The 17,489-nt window shown below is 42.5% G+C and overlaps 1 protein-coding gene across 1 annotated transcript; it reads left to right on the forward strand.

The window, feature by feature from the left end:
- The first annotated feature begins 14,414 nt into the window (after positions 1 to 14,414).
- Positions 14,415 to 15,665, forward strand: LOC146002960 (uncharacterized). Its single transcript, XM_083141119.1, has one exon. It carries the CDS (start codon positions 14,415 to 14,417, stop codon positions 15,663 to 15,665), a length of 1,251 nt encoding a protein of 416 aa, XP_082997245.1.
- The last annotated feature ends 1,824 nt before the right edge of the window (positions 15,666 to 17,489 follow it).

Consider the following 17,489-nt stretch of genomic DNA (forward strand, 5'->3'; position numbering starts at 1 on the left):
TATATTTTTATCCCGTACCGCGTTGCATAAACGATCTACAGATGAGAATGAAGCACGGTGTCGGGGATCGTAATATATTTTGGTGAGGATTTTATCGTGTTTTAACTTAGGGACTCCCATGACTGATCTCTCAGTCTACGGCTTTTTCTCAGAGGAACCAGCTTGTATGCGTCAGGTGTTCTCAGAAAAGGTGTAGTTTTTCTGGAAACACAGACAGCCACTTTCTTCTTCTTTTTCTGTTTATGTCGATGAGACGGTCCAGGGCTTTCCGTTGACGACGATGAGAAGTCCAACGTCTTTGGATCAGGAAGTGTTTTTTTCCTGACGTTCGTCTATCAAATGTTGAGCCGTAGATTGGTACTCGTCGATGATATTTTGTAACTGATGACGTGTATTACGGAGTAACGTCTCAGCCAGGTTCGGAGGAAAGAACGTCGATCCTGGCGAAATAGTAGAAGAACCGTCGTTATCTTGAACAATAGGAATTTGTAATGGTTCTTTGGATTTTCGACTCAGCCTTAAATACTCGTCCAGTTCCTTTCTGTAAAGACGCCATTTTTGATCATCTGTTATATATTCATTTTTATAATATCATTCATTTTTTTATCTGAACGGATAATTTTTGAGTTACAGACGAGTCGGAACCACGAATACGTGCTAGCTGTTCCGGTGAAAGGACGATCATTTTTTGTAGGAAGACGTCATTTTTCAATGAGGAATGAGAGTACCGAGAAGGCCCAATAACAAAGAACCTAGAAGTAAGGGCAGAAATCCTCCTTTCTGCACAAGAAGTTTTCTTCGTTTTTCGATGTTCACTTTCGGTTTCACGAGATTGCGTAAGACCGATTTGTAAGGTGTCAGACGACGTCTTGTGGACGGTTTAATTTTCACGTTTCCTTTTAAAACGTTCAGGCAGCATTCGCTAATGAAACGAATTGTCTTTATCGGTGCACTTTTCAATAATGATTTACGGATTTTGGTCGGTGAATTTTTCAACACGTGCGAGAAAGTTGAATGTTTCTTGAAAGAAGACGAATGTCTATTCCTGTTAGAACGTGATTTGGTACGTGTCTTCCTCGTTCTCCTCATCTCGATGTTTTAAACATTCCTGAGGATGATATGCAGTTGAGTAATTCTGGTTAAAAATGTCTGTCTGATAACGTAAAGGATCCGGTGTTGACTGTGAAAGATCAATATACAAATAACTGAAAGGTTAAGTGGTAGCATCTATATATACTTTTCCGTGTTCCTTCATAAGGTGAGGATGAAGTTGTCGTGCAAAGACAGTGAATTTGTTCTTATCTCGTGGATTCTTAAAAATAACGAAATGCTTTACGTTCAGCGAAATGTCTCTGCAATTTTTCCCTTGATGAAAAAGATTCTGTGTTATGAACACCACCGAAATATTTTTGTGATGACTGCCTTTTGTGAAAAGGTCGGCGACTTTTTCTCCTTGAGCAACCATCATAAGATCATCCAGGATTATGAGAGTAGAGGTATTTCCATTCCACGACTGCCAATCGACGATACCTTTATGATATTGCACATCTCGACGATTTTGCGGAATACTGTTCTCCTGATCGTAACACCATATGACTTTCTTCACGGTTCCTTCGACGAGATGAACAATGGAGTCGATCAAATTTGTCACAAAAGTAGTTTTTCCGCTTCCTGATGCTCCGCAAACCATCATGGTGAAAGGATGGGAAAGTTTAGGAATCATGCTGAAGAAACGTCTTACAGATTCTGAAGAAAAATGAAGATCCTGCAGTCTGCAAACACATTTTATATCCTATCATCCCGAAGACGATTTCGAACTCTGGACCGCTACAGACATATTTTTAGTCAGCACAGTATCCGAAAGCATGCGATAAATGTTCATCGTCGAAACGTCGTTTCAACAGTACTGGCTGAAACAGCATTTTTTCATATGTACTGATTACTTGGAACTGTTTCGTTCTTCTGATCCTGAAAATATTTTCGACCATAACTTCAGGTTTCTCATTGTTTATCATGTCGCACATGGTATCGAAATTGACCAATTCCGATGTGGAGGTATTCAATGTGATCCCTTTCACTTTACAGATATACTGCGATTCGGAAAACGGTTTTGTTATTTTAATGCTGTAACTTTTCGGTCCCGTTGAAACAAACTGTTCACAAACTGCATCGGGTCCGAAATCTGTCAATTCATCGGTGAGTTCTCCTAGTGCGTCACCTGTCTGCGGGTGATACTCCATTTCAGGACTATCTACGTAAATTACAGAATCTGTATCACAATAACATATCCTGTCATCCAACTTTTCGAGGAGTTCGTACAGTTTCAGACAAGCATGGCATGTTGTGAAGGCTCCGATAGGAACGTTTACTTTCCTGTTCAGACTGTCGGCCTCTTCAACATATTTCCAGTTCACTAAAACGGTGTTCTGATTGATGAATACGACTCCTCCAATCATTATATTTGGATCAGTCATTTTGTTGAGAAAATCTTTCGATTCCTTGATGATGGTTGTCTGGGAAAGGTTATCCCGTTGACAGAACTTGCCCCTTAAATAAGTAAGGCAGAGTTTAGCCAGAGTACGTTTACCAGGATTGACTTCGATACTGTTTTCTTCCAATAGAATACCCTCCTTATCGAAATATTTCTGTATGTACTTCTTCTCATCCTCGTCGTTCTGACACCATGAAGGCCAGCTGCTCGCTTCCTGTTTTATTTGCAAGAAGGTGTTGACATAACCAGCAAAAAGTCCTCCAGTTTTTGTGACAGGGTCGTACATCGATGTTTCATACTTCCACACTTCCGACACTGACAGTACTCTGCAGCCTAAACTGTAAGCTTTAAACACCTCGGCGATGACCCAAGTCCCCGAAAGTGCGCGTTGTTCATCGGAATGGCTGCATGCACCTTCACATTTTAATCTGATAACACATTCGTTACACAACACAAACATTAGTTTTCCATGAATTTATGTAGGTAAAACAGGATGTAAAAGGGCTTTTGGAGGCAGAGTAGTACTTTTTATGGGCCCCTCCATGTTCAAAACCTCATTTACCGAAGGAATAGAAGTTCCTAGAAATATGGTAGGATGTCCGACAGGATAGGCACAGTATTTGTTCACATAAGGGTACAAACTTGTAAAATCATAGTACTGTAATTTCTCATTTTCCTTGATTTTGTAATACGTCCTGACTGTTTCAACTCTAACCCCATATAAAGCGTCTCGTGGATTTAAAGGAATGCAGCAAAGGATAGGATGTGTCGATAGATATCTATCGAGTTCAGGATCTGCTTGCAATATTTTTTTGAAATGACATTCCCACATTGTGACAACATGGTATCCTTCAGAACGTAGAGCCTCAAGTTTACGGCACGTTGTCTCCTTATTTGAAGGCTGCAGTGTTCAACATGTCACTATGTTTGTCACTGTTACTATCCTGAATGGATTCATGTTCTTCGTCACCTTTCGGATACATACCCCTGTTAATTGATATGCAGCGTTGACAACCATGCCAGTAGCATCCAAGCGCCTCGTACACCGTCAGCGTCTCCTCGTGATAGCCGTCCACTCTGTAACGCCCTCCTATGACATATTTTTCACGAGTGCGCCTGCCGTGAAGAAGTATTACATCATTTTGTTCTTCCACGTAGGTTAACCATTTCAATGCGAACTTGGACATCTGATCTGCATGATGGTAACCTCCTTTAGGTATTATTCCTATAGTGTTAGCCGGCATAAATTTCTGCCTGTAAATTAGTGAACAGGCAGATGCTATTGTGAGGCAATCCTTGAAAATGTCGATCTTGCATATGTCTAGGAAATTCTGTCTCAGCTTCAAACATCCTTGTCTCAACAGGGTAACATCCTTGATGCAGTATTGGATAAGTTTTTTTTGTTGTTGAAAGGCACATTTTTGCTGCATTCAATGTCATACCAACACATAAAACGGTGCTGATCTTCAACTGTTTTCATATATTCATAGCCGTATGCAGAAGGAGGAGGCATCGGTCCTATGTAATTTCTGTTCTTGTAGGTGTTCCTCAGATGCGGATAATAGCCTTTCTGAACAGGCAAACCGAAAAGTTTGGAAAATCCAGCAAGTTTTGTCTGAACGTAGTTGAACCTGTCCACAAAATGAAGAGTTTGGTATGACATACTGATGATTTAGGTACCGTCTAAGATCACACGAGGTTTCATTTCTCTTTCCAGCATTCTCCGTAATAGAAACGTACAATCGTAACCTCGTGCATTGTGTGCACAAATGGTTATGTTGGAAAACTTATGTTGCAATTCCAGGTATTACAGGAATGTGTCTACAGGGTCATCCCAGAATATAAACTCTCTTGTTCCACAGACAGAACATGGAACCGTTAGATCCTCTTTTTTTGTAACATGCGTGACAGGCCGTCTGCACCACAATAAGATTAGGAACATGAAGAAAAGTTTTCTCTTTCTCGGAGTGAGGAATATCTGTGTAACATTCAAAATCGTAAAATATATATAGACATTTTGAATTCCGTTTAGGTTTTGGTATAACCATGTACCAGAAATGATTTATAGGTTTCACGCAGTTGCAAACATTACAGTATTTCATGTTACATTTATGCACTATTTCATATGTATTGTGCGTTAGAATAATTCTGAAACATCGGGGACACTGCTGGATTTCAGTACAGACTGTACCGTTTCGGAATGGTGTAGAATCATGATTTGTGAAGCAGTTCTCATTTTTGAAAATTCTGTGACATGTCTGACATATTCTGCGAACACCCTGTTCAGGCACACACGGCGGAGTTGAACGGCACATAGAACATAATTGTTTACACAGATGGTTATGAGCTTTTTGAAATATGAGTTCGTTACACCCGCGACATTCTTGTTTTGCCGGAAATGCTCCAAAACGTTTCACTATCACATCATAATGCTGTCTGAGGTTATCATAAAGAAGGTATATAAATCTGGAAGCATTTTCAACCACTCCTTCAAACAAAACATCTTTAACATCACGAAGATTGTTGTATACAATAATTTTATTTTCAGGGAGAACTTTCTGAAATTTTCTCAGTTCAGGAATTCCACTTCCTGCACACGCATTGTCTGTGAGATCTACATCTGCTTTGCGCATAAGTTCGAAAACAGGTTTGAAAAGATTTCTATTTCTTCGATACTGTAAATAGGACGGGTCTTTATCAGCATAGGCCTTCCCTATGATCAGAACTTCAGCTAAACAGAGTGTTTTTTTCTATTTGGGACACCGACGATACTTCTTTTCTGTGTGCTTAATTGGGTAAACAATATGTTCGCTTACCGCCACCCCCGACAGGTATGTTGACATGATCAGCTCGCAAAATTAAGCGATCTGTGCAGTGAAGTTTTTCGCACTTTGCAAAATTTTGTACATGATGTTCCACACCATATCACTTTGTAACTGGTCACACCTATGCCACCCGATGTAAATATCTTTCACGGCGGGGTCAGATATGTTAGATAGAGTTAATCCTATTTTGTCTTCATCCTTGGTGTCTTTTTTAACGTAGGTGAGAAGATTTTCGACACCTTCGCGAATCCAAGTGTGAGGATCGATATTTTCTGGAGGGTGTGAGAAACTGAATTCCACACGTCGTCCTTTGGAACGGAATTTAGGATATTCACGTTCTTGAATGTTGTGTAATATTATATTCCCTATCTGTTCACGAGACACTGAAGAACGTTTTCTTTTCTTACCTCTTCTATCTGATACAGAAACACTCTGGGATGACGGTTCTGCTGGGGGCAAGGGATCCGGTCTCCATGACGGTCCTGGCACAGGTTCCAAGACTGATCCAGATGCGACGTTCCTTGAAGGTCCTGGTGATGTAGCAGGGCCAAATGCAGTTGTCTGCTTCTCCTCGGTAGCTCGGGATAGGACCTGGTGATTCTTCGGAAATACCTGTCCATCCTTCTCCATAAAGATCGGGTACGGATGTTGTCACTCTTCGTAGTAACCTGTCATACTCTTCGATGAAGGAGATTCTTTCTCCTGCTATGATTTTTTGCGCAATTTGCACCAACACTTCCCGTAACTGTCTAGGTGTTGTGTAATATCCATCACGATATAGCAATAACAGATCGTCAGCGGTTAACGGTACGTCCATGATCGTACGATGTCTGTGTCACGAAGACTGTCATGTGGAGAGAACACCGTACTTTATATACGCAAGCATACCAAAGCAGTTATTTCCGTTCCTAACGGTTCTGCTGTCTGATCTGTAAACTCTCCGGAAATCTGTAACAGTCCTCTGGTAACCGTCTTCGCCTTTTCTGGCTGATATGAATGCTCATGTAAAATTCTTGGAAAAAGCTAACTGTCTTCACCAGATGTTTTCCTGGCTGATATCAAACCCGTAAAATTCTCGTAAATAGCTAACTGTCCTCACCAGATGTTTTCCTGACTGCTATGAAGAAATCTAAAATTATCGGAACTACTTAACACTCTTTTCCAAGAAATCCCCGAACCATCCCTAACTGTTCTACTTTATTCCGAGTCCAACACACTATCAGTCATCCTCCAAGCAAAGGTGACGACCCCCATTGTCACACAAGCATCAGAACCTGAAATGACTACTAATTCTATATTATTACGTATTAACCGTCGGTGATAGTTATTGCCACCTATCTGTTTTAGGTAAATTGAAAAACTCGGAAAACAAGTCCGGAAAATTTCGAAGGGAAGTCCAGCCGGCCCTAATTGGACTAATGTGAAGGCAATTGTAGATTCGGAATCTGTACGTCAAGAGTATATGGAAGGGGTCTACGATCTGAAATACAGAAACCCAACATTGCGGTCAACATGACGGCCCTATCGTCCGGCCCTGTGTGATCTAACATAAAATTGATTTGCCATATCTGTTCATTTTCAAAGGGCGACTCCGACTCTGTTTGGCCCCGGGAAGAAATAATAGAAACAACTTTGCATTTTCAAAGGGGTTCGACTCCCCCCTGTGTGTCCTAATAACAAAAAAAGCTGATTGCTTTCATTTTGTATTTTGCAACGAGTCCACTCAAACCCTGTAAAAACGGATTTGCCATATGTGTAGGTCGATTCTGATTCTGTTTATTTAAGAAACAAACGCAATTATAATAACGCTATATTTTCAACATCATCTATTTCACGATGTTCTTTCTCAGACGTTCTGTGAGGACCTAACAAGGAAGTTGGTTTTGCAATTATATCTCCATACTTTTATTATCTGTCTGGATGAAACAAGGAAGTACTATGTACATAACGTTATCAGAGTCGACCGGATGCAACAAGGAACTTCTGCGAAACTCATCTCAGAACTGCAGGCCTCAGTCAATTTCCTCCTTGTAAATCTGTCATGATGTAATAAAGAACTCCTGTCACCGCAATTTAATCTCTTCTACAGATTTCCGTGTAACACGCTTGCAAATGACTTAAGCGTGTAAGGAAGTCTGCAGAACTTCTGAAACAGATTTTCCTCCACTCATTCTGTTACTTTGTGTTGGATCAAGCAGAACGTGCGATGGCTGATGGAAATTTGGTAAGTACCTATTTCATATTCATATTAAAAATAACAAATTTTCTGTATACATCATATATTTTTATTACAAGAAACTATTATACATATTTTATTATACCCATTAAATGCAATACCTCTCAATGTAGACGTTATATGTACAATCTCGGGTTCGATTCCCGATGGAAACCTATGGTTCTGTGCATAAAGTAAATTTTAAATCAACTAGATTGTTTAATTATCCCACAACTGAACTAAACGTGTTAGTTTATTAGTAATATTAGTAATGTTTATTCGTTCAGTTTTCTCTTTTTTAACATCTTCACCATCCGTTCCTCTAATACTTTCCCCGTTCCCCTTGTTTTTTTTATTTTCTGCTCTTTCATTCCTCACACTTTTAAATTAACTCGAAACAGATTCTTAACGATAAATGCGAGGGTACATATTGGGCTCTCTGTATGTTTTCTACAAAATCACCAAACACTGCCACTTTTTTTTTTTCAATAATGAAGCTGAATATTTTCACCAATGTGTCCACCTTCAATTCAAAATCTTTACACGTTTCTTCTAGTTGGCGCAATAAATCTTCGGCCAACCCGTTTTCTTCGCAGAAATTGACGTAGCTGCCTACATGCTCTTCTACTTGTCGTGCGTGAACTTTGCTCCACAAATTTCGTCTCTCTTCTGTTGTAGTCCCCGTCTCCTCTAGTACGTCACCACACAGTAGACTGAACCCTAGTGGATGTGTAGTCATCTGAAAATAGACAGAAAATATATTAGCTATATATATATATATATATATATATATATATATATATATTTACACAAACTGTAATCACAGTTATATATTAATTCACACATATTTTTAGGAACGTAACATGCAACAAGGGGAGGCTCTGCGAAATGCTTTTCACGAATACCAGATAGGAGCAGAAGAAGAAGAGCACTTCGCAGAGCTCACCAGGGATGTTAGGAGGTGTCTGGAGGAGCAGGCAGAAATCAATCGGCAATACGAACAGACGTTAGCCGTATTCGCGGTTAGGCGTCACCTCAATCGTCAAAGAATGGAAGACACTTTCCGTCATTATCGCCAAAGGTAATTATTTTAATATATTTCTTATAACATTGTATATTTTGACATGGTCTGACAACCTATCAACTATCCTTGTAGCTCAATTAGGGACAGATATATCGATTTGAAATTTTCGCAAAAATCGAAAATTAAAATCGAAAAAATAAAATCGAAAAAATAAAATCGAAAAATAAAATCGAAAAAATAAAATCGAAAAAATAAAACCGAAAAATCGGAAAAAGTTTAAAATGATTTAAACACGTTTAAAAAGTTTTTGAACAAAATTGAAATAAAACACCCTCAGTCACAATCCTGTTTGTCACAGACCTCACGTTTCTAAGTGCCCTTAGTTGCGACCCTGTTTTCGCCAGACCTCAAGTTTCAAGGGGTCCTCGTTACTGACCCTGTTTCCCGGACCTCGTGTTTCAAAGGGTCCTCAGTTACGGTTCTGTTATCCCTAGAGTATTGTATATTCGGAATCTACACATACCTTACTTTTAAGGTTGTAGGCCTCCTGTACTCATGTTTCAAAGAACGCCCTGTTGCGGCCCTCTTAGGGCTCAGTAAAGCTTACTGCAAATAAGCCCCGGTTAGTTAAATTGGTTTCACATGCATGTTCACCATTTTTCCCGATTATGTATCTCACATACCACTTTTTCTTTTATAGCCAATATCTACATGGAACCGAATATATTTTTTTAAATATTATATATTGTTTTTCAGAATAGATCGACGCAATGTTCGTAGGGCCGACAACCTGCTCCTACTGCTACCTCCTGCGGTCCTCAGAGGCTATGTTCATCCTCCTTCTCCTGCTCTGGAAGAGGAGAAAGATCCGCCCTTCATTAATTTGGTGCAGCGCGAGGTGGAGGAGGAGGAGGAGGAGGAGGGACATCTTACGTCTCCATTACCTCCACCTAGAGGAGAGGACGGGAACAGCCAACCCCCCCCTCACATTGGCTGTACATTTCCAAAACAAACCTCTGCTGCCATAGGTAATGTATTTTATTTTCTCACCTTTCAAGTTGTATCGTTTTCTGCTTCCGACGTGTCGGTCTCTTCTATGATATCCGGGAATTCACGCTGCTCCAGGTGAAAGGCGACTTTGCTGATTCTACAATGGAGATGGTGATTCTGGTAACAACACGATCCGCTAGCCCCTTATATACCTTCCTTCCGATCTACGTTATCAATACATTCCGTGCGTATTCGTTCGCGCAGAGCGTCCAACGCCCACGTGCCTCTCCTATCTTCTTCCTGTCCAAGTACACTGTACACACTCAACTCTTCCGAGAATCGTACTTTTTTTACTTTGTATAATTTATCTACATCCGTCTTCTCCGGCACTTTTTTCTCCTTATACTCTTTCTCCATCACGTGCTATCCCACATGCTTTGCAGAGAACCCTCCTTCCAGCACAGCATTCAACCATTCCGCACATCCTTCATCCGGTCCATGCATATCACTCTCAACCGTACACACACACACATATCGCTCACCAATTCCTGGAACCACTTAACGATAATCTTTCTCGCAACACCAAACCAATTAACACCAGACATCAAACATTACTCATTCCCCGAAACCCTATTCTCATCCCACACAATTTCTAGAACTCGAACACTCAACACTTCAACGTCATCTGCTCGAACATTCACCAGACCCTGAAATAATCTCCCGACAAAATTCCTTGAAAACAGCCCTTAAAACACTTCACTCAAAACTGCAAAAGCAATTACCATTCCAGACCCTTTAAACAAACCACATCCATTAATTCTCACAAGAGTTCCTCGAACCAACACTCAACAAACCACATTTTCCAAGAACAGGCACTTAACCTTCACCGCACGCCTTAAAAGCCTCATCAACGTCATCTGTTTTCAGACGCCGGAAATTCCGAGAAAAGCAACCGTCACCGGAAAATCGTTTGATACTTTTCCTCCTCCCCAACCCAAATTACCAGAATTTCAGAATCATCAACGTCATCTGTTTTCAGACGCCGGCCGACCATCCGTCACCGGGAAAAACCCGAATACCTTTCCTCCTCCAACCAATCAAAACGCTCCTCACAAAATTAAGCCCCGCCCATTTTATAACATCCCACCAATCAAAATGATCCACACAAATTCACCCCACCCATTTTATGGCGTCATCGCGCACAACAATACCCCTTGTTTTCCCACACAACTACATCATCAATTGATCTTTGATCGATCTTTTCCAATCAATTGATTTATCGACCTCAACGGGGTACACAACTACTGCATCGTGGCGATGGTGTCTCGAATTTGCACGATTTCAATCTGAATGTTTTTCACGTCCTCGGATTTGAGCAAACGATTCACTGAACTCTTCACGGCTTTCAGTTCCTGCGATATTGGTAAGTTGGCGACTGTATGCTGCAGCGCGGTCAAAGCTTTTCTCACGGCGTCCAGCTCACTGTCGTCGGCTACCGGTTCCAGCGCATCCCGGAGTCGCGTCATGTCGTCCTGTGTAGGGGTTGATTGCTGCAGTGTTTCCAACTTGCTTTGTATGTCGTCGATCAGGTGATGGAAGTGTGAAAGTTCGGTTTCAGTGTTAAGGCTTTCCAGCTTGGCATTTTGCTGTTGAACGGTGGTCAGGGTTTCCGTTATGCCTGGCAATTTCGATTCCAAAGCTTCCTGCACGTTCGATAGATCAATTCTCATGGTCGACAAAGTGTCCTCGATGTGGCTTACGGTGCCTTGGATTTTACCGAAATCCTCGTACGTCTCGAGTTGCGGTTTGATGTTGGCCGCAGACTTTCCTATAATTTCCAGTTCCTCGGACGAAGGAAAGTTGGCAATGGCTTCTTCGACGGTTTGAAGTTTCTCCCTGATGTTTTCACCGAGTTTTCAAGTTCTGCGAAGGATATCAGAGACGGGATCTCATCCCGAAAACTACCGAGTTCGTTTCGTAGATCGGCCACTGCTCGATTGATCAGAAGTATGTCTTCGGGTGCCGGGTTGGTTTCAAGTTGGATCTTAATGTTAGAACTAATATTTTGAAGTTCGCTCAAGCTAGCTTGGATGTTTGTTACCTGTTCCTCAAACTTGGTTTTTAGTTGAATAATGTATCTGGATTTTTGTAGGTTAGATAATTCCTCTCGCAGTTTGTTCACTGTTTCCTGAATGTTGCTCAAACTTTCCAAGGATGCTAAATCAGCATACTTGGCAAACAGGGATTTGAATTCCGCTTCGATCTTCAAGATCGGATCCACTAATGTTTTCTGGAGACTTGCGATCTCATCTTGTAGGCTGGAGGACAGAGTATTCTGGAGAGTCAGCAGGTCGCTGCGAAGTTTCTTCACTCGTTGGTCGAGTTTCAGAATTTCAGTGTTGTCGGGTGGCTCGGTATCCGTGCCGCCTCTGGAGTGGCCGAAGATATTGTTCGGCATCTTGAGGCGTCTTACTGTTTACTTATAGATTCGAATCAAACCAATGCCCCCAATGTGTATATAATAGCCCATTGCATATCCCTGAAAAGGTTGCTTTCTCTGTTGCAGAAAAATGTCGTAGTCACAAGACACATCCACTGCATCGTCAGTTCCGAAGACGAAACAACCCCAAGTTCCCTGCCCCTTCTGTAATATCCCGCAAATCAAGTCCAACCTAGGTCGGCATAAACAAAGATGTATTCAACGGCCTAGTTCTTCGAAAGAACCCGCCAGCATCACCAAACCTTCCCCAACATCCAGGAAAGTGATAACAACAGAAAATTTGACCGTCAATCAGAAGAGTGGAGCAAAGCGAAAGCAGTTTTCAAACGATGACCAGTTGAGCCATGGAAAGAGAACGAAGATCACAGAATCGGCTGAAGCACGCGACCCAGAATGCATTAAGCCGAAGAGAACGGCCTTCAGGAATATGTTGGCAAATTACAGCCTCAGCAGCGAGAATAGGGGTTTGCCCTGAAGTGCCGAAATATTCCTGGAGGAGATGATAGCAGAAGTGGTTAAGATTTTGGTTTCCACTCTCGAGAAGGGCCCCCTCAAATTCGACATGGTTTTGGATTCGTTGTTCCAGAAGCATTCGTCGGAACAAACTCACGTGTTCTCCAGTAGAACAAAGCAACAACTTCTGCTGGAAAGTGAGAGGGAGTTGATAAGCGAACTTTACGACAAGCTAGTGAATGAGATCGTCCGGATGCAGGAAGAGTTTCAAGGCAAAGGATCGGGTTGGAGTGTTTGCAACACTACACACATCATCAACATCAACATAAGCAAATACAAGCCTCTTTCGGGATCGACTTACGTGAAGCTCCCGCAGGTGATCGAAAACAAGAAAGCCGTTCTTAACATTGAAAACAACGACAACCAGTGTTTCAAATGGTGCCTCCTGGCCCATTAGCATCGTAAAACAAAAAAACTCTGCGCGCGTTGGAAGTTGCAGCCAGTACGAGAGTGAATTGGATGAATATTTCGAAGACGTTCCATTTCCTGTGCAGCTGACAAAAATCGAAAAATTCGAAAAAGCCTATCAACAAAAGAACGAGATTCCAATCGGTGTAAATGTGTACGGATATACAATCATCAACAAAAAAGTAGCTATTTTTCCGCTTCGGATCAGCAAAATTGTAGGTGATGAGGTGAATGTAGTGCACATGTTGTTGATAAAAAATGTGAAACAGCACCATTATTGCCTCATCCGTGATCTTTCGAAGCTAGTCAGAAACGAGATAACGAAACATAAACAACAAATCGAAATCTTTTATCCATGTGTGGCATTTTTCAGCAACCTAGGTTCAAGAACCGCCAAGGAGTGGCTGCAGGAGCACCTCAGAGAATGCCTGCAGCATCAACCATCCAGGTGCGTGTTCCCTGGTGGTTCGCATTTTTTCAGAAAGTACAAGTCCCAGCTGGAGGTCCCGTTGTCATCGTTGCGGAATTCGAGTCATTCTTGAAGATCATGGCGATCTGCGACCCCGATCCGGCGAAATCATCAACTACTGCCTACCACGAGCACATACCTTGCAGTTTCGCATACTACGTTCACTGGATGACAGGAGCGGACGAAGATAGCAATCAACCGATTCTTTACCGAGTACCCGAGGCTGGAAAACGCTTCCTGGAATTCCTAGTCAAGGAAGTGGAGGAATGGGGTGATGTTTTGTTCAGGACTAAACCCATGAATGATGTTACCGAAGACGAAGAATTGAGGTTTGTTTGTGCAACACATTGTCCAAATTGCGGGTCCAAATTTGATGATTGTGATTGTGTGATAAAAGTGGCACACCACAATCACGTAACGGGCCAGTACATCCGTCCGTTATGTCATAGATGCAATTTGAAGCTTCAAACTGCCAAGTTTGTGTCGGTATTTTTCCACGGGCTCAGCAATTATGATGTTCACCATTTCATCAAAGAGCTGGGCTATGACAAAAAATCCATCCGTGTGATTGACGAGACCGACGAGAAATACATTACTATCAGCAAGTTGGTGAATATTCCACCGGGCTATATTGGTAAGATGAGCAAAATGATCCCCTGCGACGATGAGTGAACGTTGTGCGCTGCTGGCAAGAAGCCAAAATACAGAAGAATTGAACTTAGATTCATCGATTCTTACCGCTTTCACCAGGCTAGCCTCGAAAAATACGTCGCCATGTTGGACGTGCCGGAAGTTACCAGAGATCATTTTCCAGATGTGTCCTTGGACGCTATTCGAAGGAAAGGAGTGAGTGTACCCATATGAGTACGTCGAAGGGCCCGAAAAGTTCGACGAGACGGATCTTCCGTCGAAAGACGCTTTCAATTCAACCTTGAAGGAGTCCGTGTGTTCCGACGAATACTACGCACACGCCAAACGTATGTGGAACGAGTTTCGATGCTGCTCGCTGGGTGATTTCCACGATCGATACTTGAAGCTGGACGTGCTTCTCCTATTCGACGTGCTCCAAGCATTTCGTCAAACCGCTATTCGTGATTACAAAGTCGACCCTGCGCACTTCGTGAGTCTTCCGGGATTCACCTGGAATGACATGCTGCATTACAGTAGCATCCGATTGCAACTTTTCGCGGAAGATCAATGCGACATGCAGCTTTTCATCGAGAAATGTATCAGGGGCGGCATCGTGCAATGTTGTTTAAGACATGCAAAAGCAAAGAACGAGTACATGGGAGACGAGTACGATCCCAATCAGGAGTCCAGCTACATAATATACTTGGACGCCAACAACCTGTATGGTTATGCGATGACGCAGAAGCTGAAACAGTCTAATTTCGAGTGGTCGGACATCACCGAAGAAGGACTGAAACATCTGCTTCAAGAGGATAATTATGAAGGATCGACAGGATACTTCGCGGAGGTAGACTTGGAGTATCCTTCAGAATTGCACCAGCTCCATTCGGATTTTCCACTGGCGCCTGATCTAAAATGTCCTCCTCGCTCCAATCAACCAAAACTGCTTCTGACGTTGGAGAGTAAGGATCATTACGTAGTGCACTGCAAACTGCTGAAATTCTATCTCCAGCAGGGCCTTGGTTTAACAAAAGTGCACAGAGTTTTGAAATTCACGCAGGGCAAATGGCTGGAACCCTACATCAACATGAACACCCAGAAGCGGCAGGTGGCGATATCTGACCTGGATAAGGATATGTATAAACTGATGAACAACGCCATCTACGGAAAAACAATGGAGAATGTAAGGAAATACAAGGATGTCAAGATAGTTTCGGCCGAAAAAAAATGCAGGAAGTGGGTTGCCAACCCACGCTTCAAGAGCAGGAAAATTTTCACCGAGAACCTGACGTTGCTTTACCTTGACAAATCCTGCATTACGTTCAACAAACCGACGTACGAGGGGGCTGCAATTCTCGAACTGTCGAAACTGCAAATGTACGAGTTCCACTACAACATCATAAAGCCACAATACAAAAATCAAATCCAGATCGCTTACATGGATACGGACAGTTTCGTTTATGTGATGAAGGAAGATCCGTACAGGTGCATGGTAACCGAATTGAAGGAACATTTCGACACTTCCACAGCCGAACCCCTACAACATTTTGCCAAGAAACAAGAAAGTTCCCGGATTGATGAAGGACGAAATGAACGCTGAGATCATCAGAGAGTTCGTGGGACTCAGGGCTAAATCGTATTGGATCAGAACGACCGTCGCCACCATCAAGATGTCCAAGGGAGTTGGGAAAAGCACTGTTCAGGGGAAGTTAAACGTCGAGGATTACATCGAATGCCTGAAGAAGAAACTCCCCATCCTGAGGGAAGAGAGGAGGTTCCAGAGCATAGACCATGATGTGAAGACCGTGAAACTGAACAAAGTGGCGTTGGTAGCCGAGGACGACAAGAGAAAAGTTTTGAACTGCGGTATTCTAACCGTTCCATGGGGCTATTCACCAATCGGAGAGAAGTCCAAATCATGCAATATCTGTAATTAGGCTAATTCTAATCCTGTATATAAGGAATCCACTTCGCACGCACACACACAAAATACTTTTTCATTCACTTCATTTCCGGCATCCATCTTTTTTTGCTGAAATAAACGGCAGTCTCTTCCCTATCGTATCACCAAAACATTTTCTCTCCATTTATTGTTCTTTCCTACACTATCCCAATGTTGGTCTTGGGGTGGCACAGAGAGAAAAGAAGGCAGCAGCTGAAGCAGAATGCAGTTCACGGATAGCAGTAAGTCAATAGTAAATAAACAGACATAATAAAATTGGAGTTCTTCGCAATGCGTCCGAAAGGAGTGGCTTATCAAATCCCTTACTCGGAACTCAAAAAGGTTTCGGGCATCGATTCTATACTCACGAAGAAGCAACGCGAGAAGAAAAACAAATGTTTAAAGAAGGGTCACGGGATGAAGCTCCTTCTCAGCACGCCACAGCTAAGCAAGTTGGAAAAGTCTAGGTTAAGAAAGCAGGGCGGTTTCATTTTCAGCATTACCGCGATCCTCGCAGGTGGCAGTGCCGCGAACGCGAAAACCGTGATCGATGCGAAGAACACAAAAGAGCTCGAAGAGCAAAAAAAACCTCGCCGTGGAAAGCAAGATGAACGCTACTGGTTCCGGATTAAAGAGAAGAAGAACAAAGAATCAAACCACCGCAGCAGCGTTGAAGAAATTCAACCTTAAACAAAAGCACCTTTCAAACGAAGATATTGAGTTTCTAGCCGAATTGTTCAAGGTTATAAACTTCAGAGGTGTGTTCATGTCCGATACATTGCCTGCTAACTTACCCCGAAATGGCTGCGAAAGCGGAGTGGTCAACTTGGATAATTCTCTCAACCCGGGAACCCACTGGGTATGTTATTGGATTGCCGAGGACGGAAGCGCTTTCGTTTTTGATTCTTTCGGTGGCGTTCCGCTTCTCGCGCTTGCGAACTACCTGAAATCGACGTCCGAAATATTTTACATCGACGAAAGGATGCAGGGCTTCGACGAAGTGGTCTGTGGTCATCTCTGCGTCGTAATGCTGGTCATTCTTTCGCAACTAACCGGCAGCGGCGACTCGACGTCGTTGGAAATGTTTCAGAGAGCAACGGATTTTATAAAACAATAGCGATAAAAGGAAAAATGCTAGTTCTGCATTTGTCCAGCGAGACTTCAATCCTCAAACTGAAACTGCATTACGATGTAATTAGGAGCACTCTGCAACAAGAGTCGTTGGGGCTCGTGGCTTTCTACAGCATGTACTTGATTCGCAACGTCACCGAATACAACAACACCCTCCACGTGGGAAGCAAGAAGATCACCCATTCGCCTGGACAATATAACCTGACTACGCTGCAAGCCTAATTGCCTTCGAACGTCATCCTGTCCTTACGTCCGCCACAGAAGAAATAAACCTTGGATCCATCGGGGACCTCTTGGGTTTCCCTAACGACAGCAGGGTGGCGCCGGGAATCAAGCACGTCGGGTCCTCTA

Source organism: Lepisma saccharinum, chromosome 19 (genome assembly GCF_977018435.1).
Source record: "Lepisma saccharinum chromosome 19, izLepSacc3.1, whole genome shotgun sequence".
In the NCBI taxonomy this organism is placed as follows: Eukaryota; Metazoa; Arthropoda; class Insecta; order Zygentoma; family Lepismatidae; genus Lepisma; species Lepisma saccharinum.